This window comes from Trematomus bernacchii, unplaced genomic scaffold (assembly GCF_902827165.1).
Source record: "Trematomus bernacchii unplaced genomic scaffold, fTreBer1.1, whole genome shotgun sequence".
Lineage (NCBI taxonomy): Eukaryota > Metazoa > Chordata > Actinopteri > Perciformes > Nototheniidae > Trematomus > Trematomus bernacchii.
Genome location: NW_022987593.1, coordinates 6,154,400 through 6,173,302, shown reverse-complemented (window position 1 = coordinate 6,173,302; position 18,903 = coordinate 6,154,400). Strand labels below are relative to the sequence as shown.

The window sequence follows — 18,903 nt, the reverse complement described above, 5'->3', positions numbered from 1 at the left end:
TAAGTGAAAGAATACAACTTGAATTTAGACAGTTTATAGTTGTATTTTCTGTTAAATAATAAAACTATGCCTAAGAAAAAATCCCTTTCTTGACACACGGTGGCCGGGTGTTATTTTTAACTTATCGACCGACTCGGTGCTGAATTACTCACAAAGTGAAGGTCTCATTCCAGGTGGGGTTGAGGCAACATTTGATGGTCTTTGTCTTCTGCTTGCTCTCACTCTTGGGATCTGGGATCAGCTTGAGCTTGACGTAGGGGTCCGACAGGCCGTTGGGGTCCATGGGCACCAGGTTCCTCGCCTCTCTGACTGCGAGGGGTTGGGGAGGAGGACATGGTTACAAAAAAAGTTTTAGAAGGAGAAAAAAACCATACCATGAATAGACACTTTTAGACTTTTGGAAATTGTCCTTGGCAGAGGACAGCGGGATGTGAAGCTCTAAGTGTGGCTGTGAGTCCTGCCCTAAATAACTCTTGCTACATTTCACAACACTTACCAACAGTTTAGTTTGTGTTCCATAATCAATGTACAGCCGTCTGAGAGAGGGAGCACTGGCACGGGGGATGCGTGTCCCAGTGGCGATGTGGGGCAATCGTTGGATCATTGATCAACTAATGGACTTTCACGTTTTAGTCTTGGGCTGATTGAGAGCTTTGAGAGGCGCTCAATGTGTGCATTTGTGTGTGTGTGTATGTGTGTGTGAGAATTAAGAGACCAGAGTGCACTCACTGGTGACGGTGAGAGCTTCGTCAGCGATCTGGGCAGTGATCTGAAGGCGTCCTCTCCTCTCCGTGTGATCTGTCCCACACAGGCTCGGGACGTTGGCCACACACCGCTTGTGGATGTTCATCAGACAGTCTGAACACAGACACACAAAAATGCACAACTTAATTATATTCATGGAGCCCAAAACCACAAAGTAAACAGAGTCGAGTCGATTTTGAAAAGCCATTATCACCATGCTGCTGGTATTGCTAAATTATAGACTTTTAAGTGATTCAGTGTTGTTTGGTAACTCACAGGAGAGAGATTGAAATATATTATTGGGCAATAACAAAAGCAACAAACACGAGTCATCTGAAATATAAGCCCCAAACTGGATCCTACACTTCCACTAATGCAAACTTAATTCTAAACCCAGATTAGATTGTTTTAGATTTATTGAGTACAGCAAGACATGTAAATATAACCACCAATAGTGCATCTCTTCAGTTTAATTACAGATAAGAAATAGCCAAACACAATTTTGTAACTTCTCCGTCTGTCCACCAGATGTCAGACTGCTCTGATGTACAAAGCTCCACTTTTCACACTCCTTAAATGAGGTGGAGGATGGAGATTGAGTAGGTAATCTCATATTTTTCTGTCCATGATAACACATTTTATGATTACTCTATTTCTTCTGATATACGTCCTATTATATCTGTATCTTTGACATGTTCTATCTGGCTCCACTCACATCAACTGTTGATGAAAACCATATATGGGGATGACCAAAAACAATACAAGTGGGTTTGGTATCGTTTGGATTTCAAAGATTCCGGTTCTGCTTTTCGATTCCGGTTCTTTTCGGTTCTTGATTTTGGTTAAAGGGTAAAAATAAGTCACATGCCAATTTCAGCGGGACCATTTTTTATTTATTATTTTTTACAAATCACTCATTTGGTTGCTGTTATTGAATTAAATAATTTATCAATCATCCGTGCATTGTTTTTGCATTCACTAGTAAGTGGTTTGAGAATGTACAATCCCCCACAGTCTCCTCCTCTGTTACACTGCAACCGGCCTGTGTGACACAGAGTCCGACCATGTAAAACTTATTTTATTTTAAATGGTTTACTTTTCATACCCTGCTTCACAAACAACATACGACTTCCCTCTCCCCGAGTCTGTCTCACTATCTGGCCACGTGAGAACAGAGAAAAGGAGGCCTGTTTACTTCATAGAGTAAATTGGCAGTCCATAATATTATTAACAACATAAGAGCTAATGTGCTTAATAACCTTCATTGAGAGTTAGAGAAAGAACATATGATGGGTTGATAGAGATGAAGGTGTTTTTGTGTGTGAGAGAGAGAGAGAGAGAGAGAGAGAGAGAGAGAGAGAGAGAGAGAGAGAGAGAGAGAGAGAGAGAGAGAGAGAGATCACAATTCTTATTAATCCCGGTACCGGACAATTGTTATATGTTCTTACTCGGAACCGAATTTCGCTTCCCAACTGGACCATCGTTTGCCAAAGCAAATACGATAATGAAGACCCACCTCAATAACATCACTTAATTGCCAATCGTTAGTGCAGTCATAAACTCTTAGCACTGATTTTTTTCTTTTTGTGAATTTCCCTTAAAATACATTCTTGACCTCACGTTGTTTTCCATTAGTCATAAAAAAAGGTGATTGGAAAATAAATTGGTCTTTTTTACAATTTGACCAACACGTTTTTCTTTGTTTTGCTAATTAGAAAAATAGCCAAATCAAGAGGTTATAACCAAACTTTTCTCATATCTAAACAGTGATGTACTTATCAGATTGTCTTACACGGAACCAGAAGAATATCGAAAAAGGTATTAATTTAACCATAGCCAGTTCATTGCAGAAATGTTTCTCTGTATGTGTTTGTGAATTTCCACTATGTCCTGTGTAGTCCAATACAAACTCATTTATTACATTTGAATACAATTTGCAAGAGCTCTTAGTCAAATGTTGTTTGTTTACGTAAATGAATAAACCCCAATAACCTCTTTGTGAACTGTGCTGCCAATGTATTTTTAGCATCAACCGTGTTTCGTTTCTTTTATGTGAACATCTAATGATCACATCTAAATGTATGAAAACGAGTTTAAAGGCCAAGTTCATCAAACAGCGTGGACTGCACACAGGTACAATGAGGAACTGTCTACCCACTGCATGCTAGTGATGGCTGGAGACAGCAGAGATGTAACCCACTTCCTGTTTGAGTCTTTGTTGCCAACAACAGCCAAATGGTCAGCAATAATATGACACAACAGCAGGAATGTAAAAACGATTCACTCATTGTTATGAGAAGCTGATAATATCTCTCCAACTGTCTGAATTTAAGCTGATACAATATAATAAGCTGTCAGTCTCATCATCATGAGTAGCTCAATATTTGCAAATGCTGTGCATGCAATATTAATATGTTTTCATTTAACTACAGTTCACAAACCACACATTTACCTATAGTAAAAACAATTTTAGTTGGATTGACAGAAAATACATTTTAAGCAGTCATTTCCTACAATTCTGACTAATGGCCTCCATGTTGGCCAAATGAATCGAAGCAGAAATGGTAGGCTGGTCCCAGCTAACAATGGACAGGAGAAAAAAATATAATGTGGGCCACATTTCTTAACGATTAAAATGTTCACATTGAATAAACCGAAATGTGCAGTTGAAATGTTCTGCTTATGGCCTCTAGAGCTTTCCTTTGTGCCACATGCTCAAATGGTGTGATCATACACACACACACACACAGACATTTGTGTACTTACGGTCGCATTTCATGCCCTGGTGTATCAGCCCGTAGAGGAGCGAGCCGCAGTGGTCACAGAAGGTCGGGCTGGAGTAGGTATGGACCTTAAACTTGTGTTTACTACGAGGATCCTGCAAATGCACAAACACAGAGAGGAGAGAGAAGATATGTGAATTCAATATTAAAGAGTAATCCAGGTCACTTCAAACTAGGCCCTGCATCTGCAGTTAGCTCAGACTCCTTTAAAAGATTCTAAAACAAGTTCAGTTGTTCTCAGTTGTCTTGTAAGGCTGTATTTAAAGGGGCGGTTCACCCCAAAATTACATTGTCATTTACCTCGAAGTGTTATCCAACCATGCAGAGAACTTTGGTCTTATTCACACATGTAATAAGATACACTTTATATCCAAAAGTATGTGGACACCAGAACATTTCAGCCGTATGTGAGCATTATTTTTAAACTATGTCAATTATAAACCATATAACGTCCACTCTTATGGGAAGACTTATCACAACATTTTAGAGCCACATGCAGGGAGGGGCTCCCATTGTATTGGAGGAGATCAGAGAGGTCGGCCACTGATGTTGGACGATAAGTCTCAAACTCATCCAAAAGTTGTTGAAGATGGGGTTGAGGTCCGAGCTCTGCATATGTCAGTCAAGTTCTTTGTCACCAGCCAGGGAAAAACACTTATTTACTACAGGCCTAAAACCTGTCAACACCCTGGAACCAAAGTGCATTTGACTTTTAACCATTAAGTATATCTGTGGCAAACCATTCATTTGAACATTGCTTTCCTCATGACAGAGGGCTAAAGAGAAATTATTAGAAGAGAGAATGCATCACTGAATTTGGAGAATGCCTAAAAATAGGAGGAAACAAATCAGCTGTGGTGATATAACAAAAACAAAGAAAGACCAAGGAGTTAGAGATGAATAAACATCAGTTACATGGCTTTAAAATCCTCGCTGACTCACAAAATGTGTGCTGACTTTTGTGTGTGTGTATGTGTGTGTATGTGTATGTGTGTGTGCTAGGGAGTAAGTGAATGAAAGATTTCAGCTCATTAACCCGAGGCAGCCAGGCAGCACATTCTGTCCTTATTGACATGTCTCAGTGTGATTTGGGGCTAACAGCTCAGCAGAGTGCAAGAGGTAACATCCCTGTATGTGTGTGTGTGTGTGTTCATGCATGTGTGTGTGTGTGTGTGTGTGTGTGTGTGTGTGTGTGTGTGTGTGTGTGTGTGTGTGTGTGTGTGTGTGTGTGTGTGTGTGTGTGTGTGTGTATATCTTGCAGCAAATACAGGAACCACACACACATACAGTGCTGACCTTGCTAATGTTAATAATAAACATAACAGGAAAGAAATCACTAACTGTGTGTTTAATAAATATCTAACTTGAGCACATGATATGAAAATGACCTCCTATTTTCTTTACTCACATCGGATGCCGGTCCCTTGTCGGCCCCCGGACAGGAGAAGGTGACAAATTCATGACAGCGCTTATGGACCACAAAACAGCACACTGGTGGAGGGAGAGAGAGAATAAAAAGTGAATGTCAAACTCAGGCTTCCTTGCGACGCCAAAAAAGGCAACATAATATCAACAAAGAGATGAATCAATATGTCAATTATGTGGCATTAGTCATTGCACAATATGCTGCTCATATTTCAGCAGTTCCCATTTGTTCCTTCCTTGCTCTGTGTACATCTATTTATAGCTTTTATTGCTTCAGTTGAAGATGATATTAAATAAATCGCAGCATGGTGGGACATCTAGTAATAATCGCGCCGCATATCATTAAAGCTGCTGCAGGAAACGTGTGACAGGCAGCAGGCTGCACACACCTGGTGACTGCATGTTCCTGCTTTCTGCCTCAAGTTGTGCTAAATGTGTTCATTGAAGTGACAGACAAAAAAAAAAGAGCACCCTGCATACTTTGAGCCGAATATAGCACATGGTTTCTGATCCTCATTCCCTTTTTATTCAGTTTGTATGTTGGAAGATAAATGGACTGTGCTTAATATCTTTGGGTGGCTGTTAAGACAGCAAGACACACACAAAGAATAGTTTAGATTTTACTGCAAGCACTTTTCAAGAACATGTTGGACAAAGTTCAGTTTATCACTTTTATAGTACAATGAAGTAGCAGGTCTGCTCAAAAGTAAGTAATGACATTGAAGAAGTGGGATGGTCGGTCTAAGTACATTCACTTGAGTAATGTACTTAAAGGTGGGGTAGGTAAGTTTGAGAAACCGGCTCGAGATACACTTTTTGTTATATTCCATGGAATGCTCTTAACATCCTGATAGCAATGAATATCTTAAGTGCTTTGACAAAAAATCCATAAAGAAATGTCAGCTGTGGAAGCCGTAGTACTGTAAAAAGCACGACCAATCATTTTAGCCAGCCCGGCTAAAATAACTGGATGGCCTACCTGCCTGTCAGCTTTCCATCTGTGCACAAACTTATCTCGTGCCCTCATTGGTCATGTGCGCGTTCGTGTGTGTTGGAGGAGGGGCTCTGTAAGGAAGTGGCAGGTTTTTCCGGCTGTGTATTTTCAAATTCTAGCGCACTCGAGCTGGTTTCTCCAAAATTACCTACCCCACCTTTAAGTGCTTTTTTGAAGTACTTGCACTTTACTTGGGTTATCCAACACACACTATTGTTCTTTGTGTTCACTTTTTTACACACCTACATTTAATAGTTCGTTTTTTCAATTAATACATTAGAATATATTGTTATATAATACGGTATCCAACATTATCCAAGTATTTAAAAAAAACGAAGATTTGTCGTATTCAGTTTCCTGCATTGATTTTATGTGAATAAGCGTTTTACATTTAATACATTCAGAATTCAGAAAGTAATCAAACCTTCTCTCTTTTGCAATTTGTGTATTAGTTGCAACACAAAGTATACATTTTAGTCGAAGAGCAGATATTTAAAAGGCACATATGAACATCTCAGAATTGTGATAATGAATAGACTTTTATCTGCTGCAAGCAGAGATCTGAATTTCTATCAGATACCAACATGTTGACAGGAGTTGAGTAGGAGAGATTGACAAGCTGGTCTGATCCATCGCTGCATCTAACAAATGTTCATTTCCCAAAGCCCAAACTGACACGCTTACACAGCTCCTTTTGTCCAACAAACAATCCCACACCAAATAAAAGACATGCAACATATTAACATTTCAGAAGTTAAATCAGTTAGTTGTGTGCATGTTTTTTATTAACTGTTAAAATGTGTTGCCATTTTATGTTTATATATGCTTGTATGTAGCATAAAAGGTTGCAGGCTGTTTCTCATAGTTACAGGTACAATGGAAAGATATCAGTAACCAATATAAGTACTTGGCATCAGCATATTATTTAACGAATAACAAAAGAATAAGACTAAATCATTTGTTTGATCCACGTTTACTGTATAAAAACAGCCACAGAAGAAACCATTCCAATGTATACGTAACTATTAAGGTTTTTTAAAAAATGTGTGTCAAAAAGAAGGGCTGAAAATATAAGATTTTTTCAGATTTATTTCGAATGTGTAAAACAATAATACAAAAATGTAACATGAGAATTATTATACAATACAAAAAATAAGCAGTGTCAAATTGATATACAAAAATATCAATTTGACACTAAATACTAATAAATAAATAAAAAGATGATTAATTATTTGTTAATATATAATGATATTCTTTAGTACTCTTTACCAATCAAAAAACAGCTCCTTTTTTTAAGAAGTTTGTAATTTTCCCAAGTTTTAGTTTAATATTCTGTTATATTTTTAGACTGCTGGTTGGACATGCAGGCAACTAATAGAGAATATAATCGGCAGAACAACCGATGATTTGTTAGTTTCCCAAATGAGTGAGTATTAATAAACCTTCAGAGGTGGAGAAGGTATGTTTAATACTGGATCTTTGAGCATTAAGCTGATCATCAGTCAGTAAACCTTCAAACTGCATACTTTGGGTGGGACGGAAATAAAGCGCAATTCATCCCTTTACATTTTGATCAGTCCCTTCCTAGAGCTGAAGACATGAATATGACCAACAGCAGAACTCCATTTAGATAAATAGGGCAGATCAGTGTTCTGTACTGTAGCCAGACTCTGTGGTTCAGCTTCATATCACTGCTGGTGTATTTTTACATACAATTCTCATGAACTTCTGTTCAAACCACTTCCACATTACTATGACTTGCAGTATTGACCAAAAAATAGAATTAACACATCAATACGGTTTACATTTCAACATTATGAAGATATCACCACACGTTACAACAACAGCCATAGCGAGAACAACACACTCACACACAGTGACATTACGCTCTGGTTTGATCTTAATTATTCACATTGTCGTTACATTTTCATGAGGCACTGTGGCAACTGACTTTCCACGGCTTTCTAGCAGTTAAGCAACAGAGTGCTTATGTGTGTTCATGCGTGTTTATTTGTGCAGGAAAGTGGCCGGGTCACGTCAATGGACACCTGGACCTGCCCTCAATTTTCAAGTATTAGCTCTGAACGTGCAAAGTGAGGTGTCAAAATATCAGAGATTCAACAGCAACTGAGAACTGTATAACATCAATGCAAATGAACAGACATGCTGTGAGGCATGAGGCTGTAAAAAGGGAAACGCTAAGAATAAGACGAGAGGAAAAGAAAGACTGAAAGAGAAATAAAGTCAAACAGAGAGTGGTGTATGTATGTGTGTGTGTGTGTGTGTGTGGGGGGGGCAGGGAGGGATGGGGGCACAGCTGGGTTTGAGGCGATGTGAGGGGGTGGAGGATTCATTTGTGTGTGTTTGCAGTGTGTGAGAAAGACAGAAACAGAGAAGTGGAGCAACAGAGAGCACAGTGAAGGATGCAGCACACTTTATAGCTTTCTGTTCATAAATCTGCTCTGTCACTTACACACGTGTACTACGGAAAGACAGGCCTAGTGACCTGCCGAGAAGGTCTTTGCTCTGTTGCCTAGCAACAACACACACACACACACACACACACACACACACACACACACACACACACACACACACACACACACACACACACACACACACACACACACACACCACACACACACACACACACACACACACCACTACACACACACACACACACACACACACACACACACACACACACACACACACACACACACACACGGCTGCCAGGATGACAGCGGGCCGACAGTTTCACATCAACAGGACCATCAGGGAGTTCCTCCATCTTGGATGAGAACCAGCCCACAGACAGTGACTCTTCAGATCAACATTCAGGCCTCAGCTTGCCTGAACAACCTGAACCAGAAAGATCCTGCTACTGAGTCCCAGAAGACTCTGATTTTAACATTCACTTGTATTTAGTTTAGACCGTCAGCAACGATATCTCCAACTGGTTGACAAGAACAACAGAAGGGTAAACAAACGGTTGACAAAAACCGCCATCGCTTACATCTAAAATAAAGAAAAATGCAATTATAATAGTAAAATAATAGACTCAGCTAATTTAAGTGGCATTATAAAAGGTTTGTTTGAATTTGGTTTATTTACCTTTTGTTGGCTGAAATACTTGGATTTTTTGCTGATAACAATCAATTATGTTCACTAGTTGGACATTCACTTCTTAGTGGGAAAGGGCATCGCACCAAACACACACACAGTTACTACACACACACACTAACAGACACCTCCCCGAATATATCAGCAAATGCAGGTTGTTTCGTTAGACGTTAGATGGTTAAGAAATTATTATCATTCAGCCCAACCCTAGTGTACGGTGGGTTTTTGGAGCTTTTCCCTTAAAACAGCGGAATGCCGAAAACTCTCAAAGAGCAGTGAGCGTGAACCAATCAGTGAGGCAGAGGGTCGCTGCAGATTCAGGTGATAATCTGTTCTCACATTGTGTCCAGTTTATTCTTTATATTGTTAGTATCAAAACATATATTAAATGATATAACAACAATGTTAAGTGTGGGTAACAATCTTGTACAATGTGTTAACTCTTCCAAATTGGGGGTTTTACTTATGTTCCCGTTCTGCCGACTGTGTGTATGGACCCTCGCCCACAATCTGTGAAGTAACCCAGCCTTTGACCCCAGGCTTTGCGATGCAGCCAAAGAACAATATGCCCTTTTGTTTGACCAAAAGTGTGTTTTTAAATCATGCTTTTGAGGACTACCTGTACAGCACAGTTGAGTGAGAATAATAAAATACCTTCATGAACAAATGAAGAAACAAAGCGGTCATTGTTATGCATATTTCAAAAAATAAAAGGTTATTCCAAACAGATGCACTGTTAGTACCGGAGGCTCCGAGTTAGTAGAGCACAGACCTTCACTTGGCTCTACAGTCACATTGTGCATCCCTTCAAGCATATTCTGGCTTTTAAAGCTTGCCAAATTTTCTCTGAACAGTATTCAGTATTAATGGGAAGCACTTGCTAACTCTATGCTATAAAACATGCAGAGCGCTTGTAATTTTGACAGTTACATCAAGTGAATCACTTCTATTGAATATCTGCCTGTTTATGGTACAGCTCAAACTACTTAAAAATGTCAGAAAGATAATTAGTCAATTATACAATTGTTCAAGCTTTCTGTGTTGTACTGTATCCTTTTATATGTGATACTTTATGACTGTTTGTTAGGCACATCAAGCAAATAGGAGAGAAATAGATAAATATCAGTCTTCTGATAACCCCTCTATCCCTAATTTAGATTTTTTTTCTTTATCCTATCCTTAAAAACGACTTTAAAACGTACTGAGCCTGAAAAACTGGTTCATGTCGATCATCATTCTGTTGTAATTTGCTGTGATTTGTTCATTTCATGTTCATCTCGCCACATTCTGTGTAGTTTTCATCACATAGTATCAGCCATCCTGACATCTGCCATTTTCAGAGCACTGACGCTGCAAAGATCTGTCAACTATAACAATTCCTTGTGAATACATTGATACTGACAAGCAGGCTCTGTGGTGTGGACAGGCCTACTCTGAAATATGTGTTTGTTTTCTCGGACACATCTTGTAATCAATATCTTTAGACTGGCTGGCCCTTTCGCACAATCAATAAAAAATATACTACTTCAACCCCTGATCAGTCAATAATCAGGATTACAAGTCAACCACAGCCTTGATCCAATCAATAACAATGACAGTTCAAGATTGGAAAACAAGCAGTATTTGTTAAACATTTTGGCATTATTCCTGTTTTTGAGACCTTTCAGTTGTAGGACCAGAGGCAACCGAAACTCATTAAATATGTGCACATTTGATCTTTCACTTGATTCTTATTTCTGTTCAGAAACATATTTCCTCAGCTACCAATGACTAGAGGCCAGTGGAGGGAGAAGTGAAAAAAAAAAATCAGAGAAAAAATCACTAGCTTCCTCCATGAGACATAGACATGTTTTGCTTTAGTCAACTCATGGTGAAGTCACAACACAAGTCAGAAGTGACACCCTGCAACACAACAGAACATACTGGGTGATAAAACACTGATGGTTTTCCGTTATTCCCCTGATCCTATTTTTAAAATCTCTTGACTGTCCTGTCGATCTGTTTACTGAAATGTCTTTGGTCCGTTCTGAAACAATTATAGGATGGAAAACCATGACATGTGGTTAAAGGAGAGGTGTCATGTTTTTCCGGTTAATACCCGTCCCCTTGTGTGTTATGAAGGTTTTTATGCATGTAAACGGTCTGCAGAGTCAAAAACCCTCAAAGTACACCCTGTAGGGAGTAAAACTCTGGAACTTTCTCATGTTCTTCCTGGGCATTGTGACGTGTGGATACCCAGTAGCCACGCCCAGAGCTATGACGCGATATGGTCATGCGGTACCCGGAACCAAATGGACCAATCCGTGGAGCCGTTACGTTAAGCCCCCGCTGATTGACGGACTTCCTCACACACACTCAGTGCAGGCAGCTCTGCTGATTTCTCCTCCCTGGCTGCAGGCTGATAACAGAGAGTTGGGATCGCGGCGAAATTCTCTCTGCAGACCCATTCTCACAGCGTTTATCAACCTTTTTCTTACTCAATATCAAGCCACACTTATTGTTTTTACTTCGGTTGTGAGTTTGTGTGTGCTCAGGATGAGTTTGGTTGTGTTTCGCTATGTATCGCTATATAGAGAGGCGAAGTCCCTCCCCTTCTGGTTGAGCTCCATGGGACCTTATTTCGGAAAAGTTATGCATTGAAGTCAATGGAGAGAGAAAGATTATCTTTCGATCCCGTTTGAATTGTGCCACGAATTACACATATGATGTTTGTCAATTTAAAAGATAATTTTACAAGTCAAAAAAATAAAAATGTGTCGTAAAACTGTGATGTAACACTTTTTTTGTGTGAACTGCTCAAGGAACTACATCTCCCGTCTCGCACCACACACAAAGACGGCCGTCACATTGGCACATTTCACTTCTTTCTTTCAGAATGAGGCGAAAAGTATTAAGAGAGGTGAAAATCACTACAAGTCTGGGCATGTTGAGAGCTGTACATACACAAAAGGGGAGTTAGTCGGTTCCGTAAGAGCCAGCATGCGGGACCGGGATTCTGGGATTTGTTGTCTTTCTAGTTGTGTATTTTTCATAGTCTTACATTTCAACAGTTTTACGACAAACTGTGACTTTTTTGACATGGAAATTATTATTTAAGATTGACAAACATCATATGTGTAATTCGTGGCACAATTCAAACGGGATCGAAAGATAATCTTTCTCTCTCCATTGACTTCAATACAAACTTTTTCCGAAATAAGGTCCCATGAGTCCCACCGGAAGGGGAGGGACTTCGCCTCTCTATATAAACAAGGAAACCACACCTCCACGGAGCTCAGCGCGATTCACAACGTCCCGACCAATCAGAGCACACTGGGCTCACAGGGAGGGTGGGGGCTGGAGCTATTGGAGCTACAACGAGCCCTTTAGTGGAGAGAGTGAATACTGCTGAATACACACACTTTACAGAGATGCTGTATGCGAAACCAATGTGAGTTTGGAAAAATGCACAGTATAAATCTATTTTAGTATACCTCAACAATGGAATTATGATCAGTGGAAATGGCCATGACACCTCTCCTTTAAGAAATTCATAGTCTCCATAGGATTAATACTTCTGAGTTTGGTGATCGTCTGATTTTTTTTTCTCAGCATCATCTTCATTGTGGTTCCAGTCAGCAAGATCATTTATTATCATATTAAGAATAGATAGTTATTTCATTGAACTACACTAGTATTGGTTAATACCTAATTAGTGGTATAGTAATAATAATAATAATAAAGCTTTATTTATATAGCACTTTTCATACAACACGTGCTGCTCAAAGTGCTTTACAAAAGGACACATCACAAGTTAAAAACAAACAAAGAAATTCCCCTCAGATTATTTGTTAAGAACTTCAAAAATGTACATGCAGCAAAATATAACATTTGATCAGGATAATAGACACAACGAGGTAAAATGTATGATAATTTAAATAAAATAAAATAATTAATGGTTTCTCTCTGACAGATTAGACACAAGACAACTGAGTCAGTGCAACAATATAAAATATAAAACCCCATAAAACAAAGTGAACATATAGGTACAACAGAAATAAAAAGATTAAGACCTATAAAAGAAATAAAACAATATAAAGTTAGGTAAATAGTAAAGACTAAAAGAACATTTAAAGTGGGAGGTTGCTAATAAAAAGCTAGTGACATCCTCAGCCCTGTGACGTGTGCGGTTTTCCAACAATGCTGGTTAAATGTATGTGTTATGTTTATGCATGGGGTTTTTTGTTGTCGTGTTATTTCCTGTTGTTTGCTCCTTTTACCCCCTCACTACTCTGTCTCTCCTTATCTGCAGGGCTGGTGTGTGACAGGGGGCGTGGCTGGTATTCTCCTGGCTGCAGATGAGGCACACCTGTTCCCACTCAGAGCCTGGCCCTCACCTCACTTCTCTGCCAGAGAATGAAATGCTGTTCGACGATCCAGAGTGCCTTTCTGCAGCCTTGAGTCTAGTTTTGTTCACTTTGCAGTTTTTGAGCAACTTTTTGAGTTTCGCCTGGGACGTTTTCCCTCTGCTTTGTTTTTGGACCTTTCTGCAGCCAGCCAGCCAGCTCCCTGTCTTCAGTACCTGCCTTGGCCTATTATTAATTAAACACCTTGAACTTTACTTGTGTCTGTCTCTGCTTTGGGGTCCAAGAATCCATACGTCACAGAATGTTGTGAAACATTGTCCTTTGTAGAAATGTAGACAAACAACACACCACTAAAAGCTGGTTCCTTGATTATATAATTTTGTTCAGCACAGATTCTCAACTCATCTGTTATGACGAACATAGACCTGATAACCTGAAGTCAAAACTGTAATGATCCCACATCTGGATCAGGAAATTACACAAGATCAACTTCCTCTTTTTGCTGTCAGCGCACACAGGTGTGAACACATTACACACAAATGAACACCAATAAAAAGAAGAGCTGAAAGCAGGAGAAGAAAAAATATCTTTACCTGCAGAACAGGTATTCAAAAACACACCCACGATTCAACAGAAGATACCTTTGTCACATAGAGACACATACAAATATACAACACACAATTTTCCTTGCGCGTCAGAACAAGTCTAAACCACATGTCTGAAATTTCTCCTGACCGAGATGTGTGAGCTGATGATTTGTACTTGAGAGTTTGAGAGTATTGCACCTCCATTCATGCTGAAGTGCATTTACACCCTTCCTGTTACTCTAGCTCTCTTTTAGACACCGCTGTTCACACAACTATCAAACTTTTCTCCCTCCCTAGGTAAAATAAGGACAAGAAAATCAACAAACTGCATATCGAGGCATATTCATGTGTGTTGAAAAGTGGAGATTTGTTAAGTTAAAAACAACTCTTAACCGATTGAACTGTGAAGTAAGTCTTAACAAGCTGAAATACAGTTATCAAATGCTGTTTAAACAACGCCTATGCAGACAACATCTACCCAGTTTAATCGTGTTCTGACCTGAAAGTCACCAAACCAAGTCTTTCTGCAAACATGTTCAAACAAACCTCGCCATTGAGTATACAAGTGTAAAGCATTCAGGACAAACAGCAGTTGTGATCATTTAAAGCTCCAGATCAGCTTCTAATGGACCTTGAAGTAACACTGTTTTACCAACATAATCATTATTATTTATAGTTCACTTGTGTCTTTACCTGAATCAATTAGGAAAAATGTAAGAAAAGAAAACCCAATAACACTGTTTTCTATTTGTCGCCCCAGTGGGGTCAAAGTCTTTTATTTAAATGCTGCCTCAACAGCATTTAAGGGTTAATATTTGAATGTAAAGTAGGGCTGCAACTAATGATTATTTTTAACTATAGCTTTATCTATCATTCAGATTTAGAGTTGTCTTTAATAAGAACACTGAACATAACAAGACCCATTCACAAAATCCTCAAATCTGGTACATTATCTTTTTACTTCTTGTAGCTTCAATGAAACCAGTGATGACTAATTTACAACAAGCAACCTTTTAGCCTGTTTTCTCACCATTCTCCCATTGACTTATTTCCAACTATTTTCTTAGGAAAGGTCCAAAAAATTATATAATTGTGAGAAAAAAAAAGCTCAAACAACACTTTGAGATAGACACTGCAGTAGCCATTCAAATGAAATGTAAACAAACTCACAATTCAACCATTTTAATTGAATTAAGTTAGCCAAATTGCAACTTTGTGTTTTCGATTAATCTGCTAATAAAACAAATAGTTTTATCAGTGTTATAATTAACACATTATAATGAAATAGTTGGGCCTCAATTTTTTTTCAGAGGTTGCTGCATGGTCCATTTACGTGAACTGTTCATGCACTGGAAGTAAACTGGAGGCATTGTGTACTCGTCATCAATGGTCCTATTATTGTTAAGCCTATGCGCACACACACCGTTTATTTTTTTACTTACTGATGATATTTAGTCAAATACAACGAACAACGGAGCTCTTTTTCTTGCCGTCAGGAGGTTTCCAACATTAGGTTTTCTAGCGGTCATGTTTGGAGTATATGTAAAACCTGATTTTGTTTTGCTGCTATCCGAATACAAGACTGCAGTAGACTGCTTCCATCCTGCAGTATGACCAAGGTCTAACAAATGTAACCACATTTTTACTAATTATTCTCCAATTCATCGTAATGACAGAAATCAAACTCTATACATAAGAAGTGTTTGAAAGTTCTGAAAAGTCAGTGGTTTCTGAGTTGACCTTTTTGATTGATTGAATCATTCCATCCCTGATTAGCTCCTTTCTATATTTGCAATGTGATCAATGATCACTGACTCACAAACAACCGTTGTTGCTTAAGATGTCGTCTATGAATTTAAGAGTTATCACTTAACTGTTGGAAACTCACTACGAAACCCGAGCCGACAGCAGCTCTACCTGTGCAGGGCTCAGATTGGTCTGTGCTCTCTAAAGTGTGTTATCTGCTCAGGTTCATTTACCACACACTAGATCACTACAGACTCAGAGGCTGTGTGTGCACTCACTCAAGCACATAAGATCATCTTTTCTACCCCCAATGCATTTCCTGTGAAACCACCAGTTACTGACAAGCCTGTAGCCCCGTGAGAATAGGGGACTTTGTATTGCTTTTAAATTACACAACTCTTCCCAGTCAATGCTGTCTGAATGGCAAAATGTTGAAACTTGTGGTCGTTTTCTTCTTAAAGGAATACTTCACAAACAAAATGACCATTATAATATCAATGACTTTGCATTGCTGTATGAGGACTAAAAAAAAGTAACAGTTTAATGGTAAAACTAGATCTTAACATCCATGTACAAACTCTCAAACAACTCCTGCAGTATAATCCAAGCCTTGTCCATGCATGTTCTTCCCAAACAAAAAAATCACCTGCGCAAACATGAGATTTCTCATGTAGGAGTGTTATAAATAGTACCTTTTTAGCAAAAAGCATGTGTTTGGAGAGAAGTAATACATAAATGAGACTTGGATAGCACTGCAGTTGTTGTGAGACTGTTTGTATAAAGATGGTTGGATATAGCTTTGTTGTAATCGCAGCACCTATTTCCTAAAAGGCCTTTCTCTGATTTTCTGACTCTCCATTTACCATGGAGGCATGCAACTAAAACAGTATTCTTAAAGAATTCAACTTACACGGGTAAAGACATTATATATAATTGATCATTTAGTAGGTGGAGTATTTCTTTAACAAAGAGCACAATGTGGAAACTGTGGTAATTCTGTTCCTGACCTCACATGGTGGGTCACATGACTGCAGCCAGATGAGTTAGGGTGGGTGTCTGAGATGGATGAGTGAAGAGGAAGAAGTGATACCAACATTTACTGCATTACTGCAACATGCATGTGGTTGAGGGGGGGTCACTATGTTGCTGCAAGGGGGCTGTTTATGAAACCATTTTGTGTAGAGGTCCGTGTCTATCCCACCCGTTACAACAACCAGCCGCCCACCCACACACACGCACACACATCACATCCCACCCACACACAAACCCACCATCTTACAATTCCAATCAGATGTCAGGCTCGATGTAAAAAGCTTGAGAAAACTAACTTCCTGGTCTGTCTTCCTCCCATTTCTCCTCGGCCAACACCAGACATCTCAGCTTTCACTCCGCCGACTCTTCTACTCTTACATCTCACACTGACTGTCTCACTGTTGGCAAGCACCTGCTTTGAGTTTGACACCTGCCTGCCAACACAGCATGCCGTCAACGAAAAAGCACAACAGGTCATTCTAAACAGTGTGCAGACCTGAAGCCCTGAACACAACAAAACACACACACACACACACACACACACACACACACACACACACACACATATAGCAACACTCCTTCAGACAGGGAACATCCGTCCACACACCCACAGCCATATGCAGCAGAGGGATTTGTGAATGAGCCACTGCTCTTACCTTGGCACTGGAATCCCTGCTTCCCAAAGCCCCTGTGGACAGAAGACAGGGATGTGAAATTCAGGGAATGCACAAGAGATGCACAGACAATGACGTATGCACACACACATGCAGATATCGAATCACACATGGACACACACATCAACACAGACACATTAGCACACACACACAGCTGCAGCCGCAACAGTGGGGCCCTGTGTCTCTGTGTCTCCAGCTGCATTCCTCCACCAGACCTCCAGTTTCAGAGATGGGTCGATGCGGTAAACGCCGCCGAGCAGCAGTGACTGCTCTGCGGCTGCCGACAACACATCCCCCCCTGAAAGGCCCGCGGTGCTGTCGCATTGTGGAAAACTGGGGGAATGGCGCATCGCAGTGTTTGTGACAATGACAATGAATGAAACACTGCGGTGTCTGAACACTGTCAGTGTGGAAGGAGGCCGAGCAGAGACGCAGCAGCAGCAAGTGAATCACCTGTGTCCTCTCCCACCTATCTCACACTCACCAGATGAAGTCCGTGCAGTGGCTGCAGAAGGTGGGCTGCTTGAAGAAGCGCGCGATGAACTTGTGGTTCTTCACCTCGTGCACATTCTTCTGGCGGAGGGCTCCCTGCCGGGCGAAGCCGCGCGCGCTCTCCGGTACCTCTCCGTCGCTGCCGGGGTCAGCCATCTTAACGAGGAAGCGGCGACGGTCCGAGAGGAACGAGGGGTGAGGGGAGCGGCGAGAGAGAGGGAGAGACGAACGAGTCGCCGTGCAGGTGCCTCCTCCTCCTCTCCGCCCCGCTGTGCGCCTCTGTGTCGCTCGTGCTGCCGGTGGATGGTCGGTGTGCGTCCAGTGCGCGCTATAGCTGCTGCTGCTGCTGCTGCTTCTTCCGGCGGGTCCCCGTGCCGCGCGCCTGCTTCCCTGTACTAACCAGTATATGGTTCTCACCAGTGTGTTTCTGCTCACAACCAACTCTCTCTCTCTCTCTCTCTCTCTCTCTCTCTCTCTCTCTCTCTCTCTCTCTCTCTCTCTCTCTCTCTCTCTCTCTCTCTCTCTCTCTCACTCCCCCCCTCTCTGTCTCTCTCTCTTTCTGAAATTCAAAGGAGCTTTAATATTGGCATGGCCAAATCAGAAACCTTGTTTTGCCAAATAATGTTCCACAAGGTGTTACACAACAAATCAACCTCAGTCAATGTGAAGTAAGTAATGCCCTCTATGGCCCAGAGATTGTGGCAGACCAGAACATATTGCCAGACTGCAGCTCTCTGTGGGCTCTCCTAACAGATTGGAATGTTGTGGATGTTTGTGATGTGGTCAAACTCAGGGGGAATATTTTGTTAGGATTGTCACATGAGTGAGCAGATGTTTTTCTTACAAACTATTAAAGCAATCGTTGTTAACCAAGTCAAACCACAAGTGCTGCATACTTTCAGTGGAGTATGACTTTAGGGGACACGCACACACCCACAGGGCTGGATCACTAAGATA

General features: G+C 40.5%; 1 protein-coding gene across 2 annotated transcripts in view; it reads right to left on the bottom strand.

Annotated features, from left to right (window-relative positions):
• LOC117481636 (protein kinase C beta type) overlaps positions 1-18,396 on the bottom strand; it is a 28,556-nt gene extending 10,160 nt beyond the window's left edge. Inside the window, exons 1-6 of one of the 2 annotated variants that reach the window (XM_034129406.1) lie at positions 17,939-18,396; positions 17,437-17,468; positions 4,936-5,018; positions 3,511-3,622; positions 730-858; positions 153-309 (exon numbers count right to left, since the gene is read on the bottom strand). In XM_034129406.1, the coding sequence (XP_033985297.1) occupies positions 153-309; positions 730-858; positions 3,511-3,622; positions 4,936-5,018; positions 17,437-17,468; positions 17,939-18,102 (677 nt within the window). In that variant the 5' untranslated portion in view covers positions 18,103-18,396. The remainder of the gene's footprint in view (positions 1-152; positions 310-729; positions 859-3,510; positions 3,623-4,935; positions 5,019-17,436; positions 17,469-17,938) is intronic. The other variant, XM_034129405.1, reaches the window with a different exon arrangement.
• Positions 18,397-18,903: the final 507 nt, after the last annotated feature.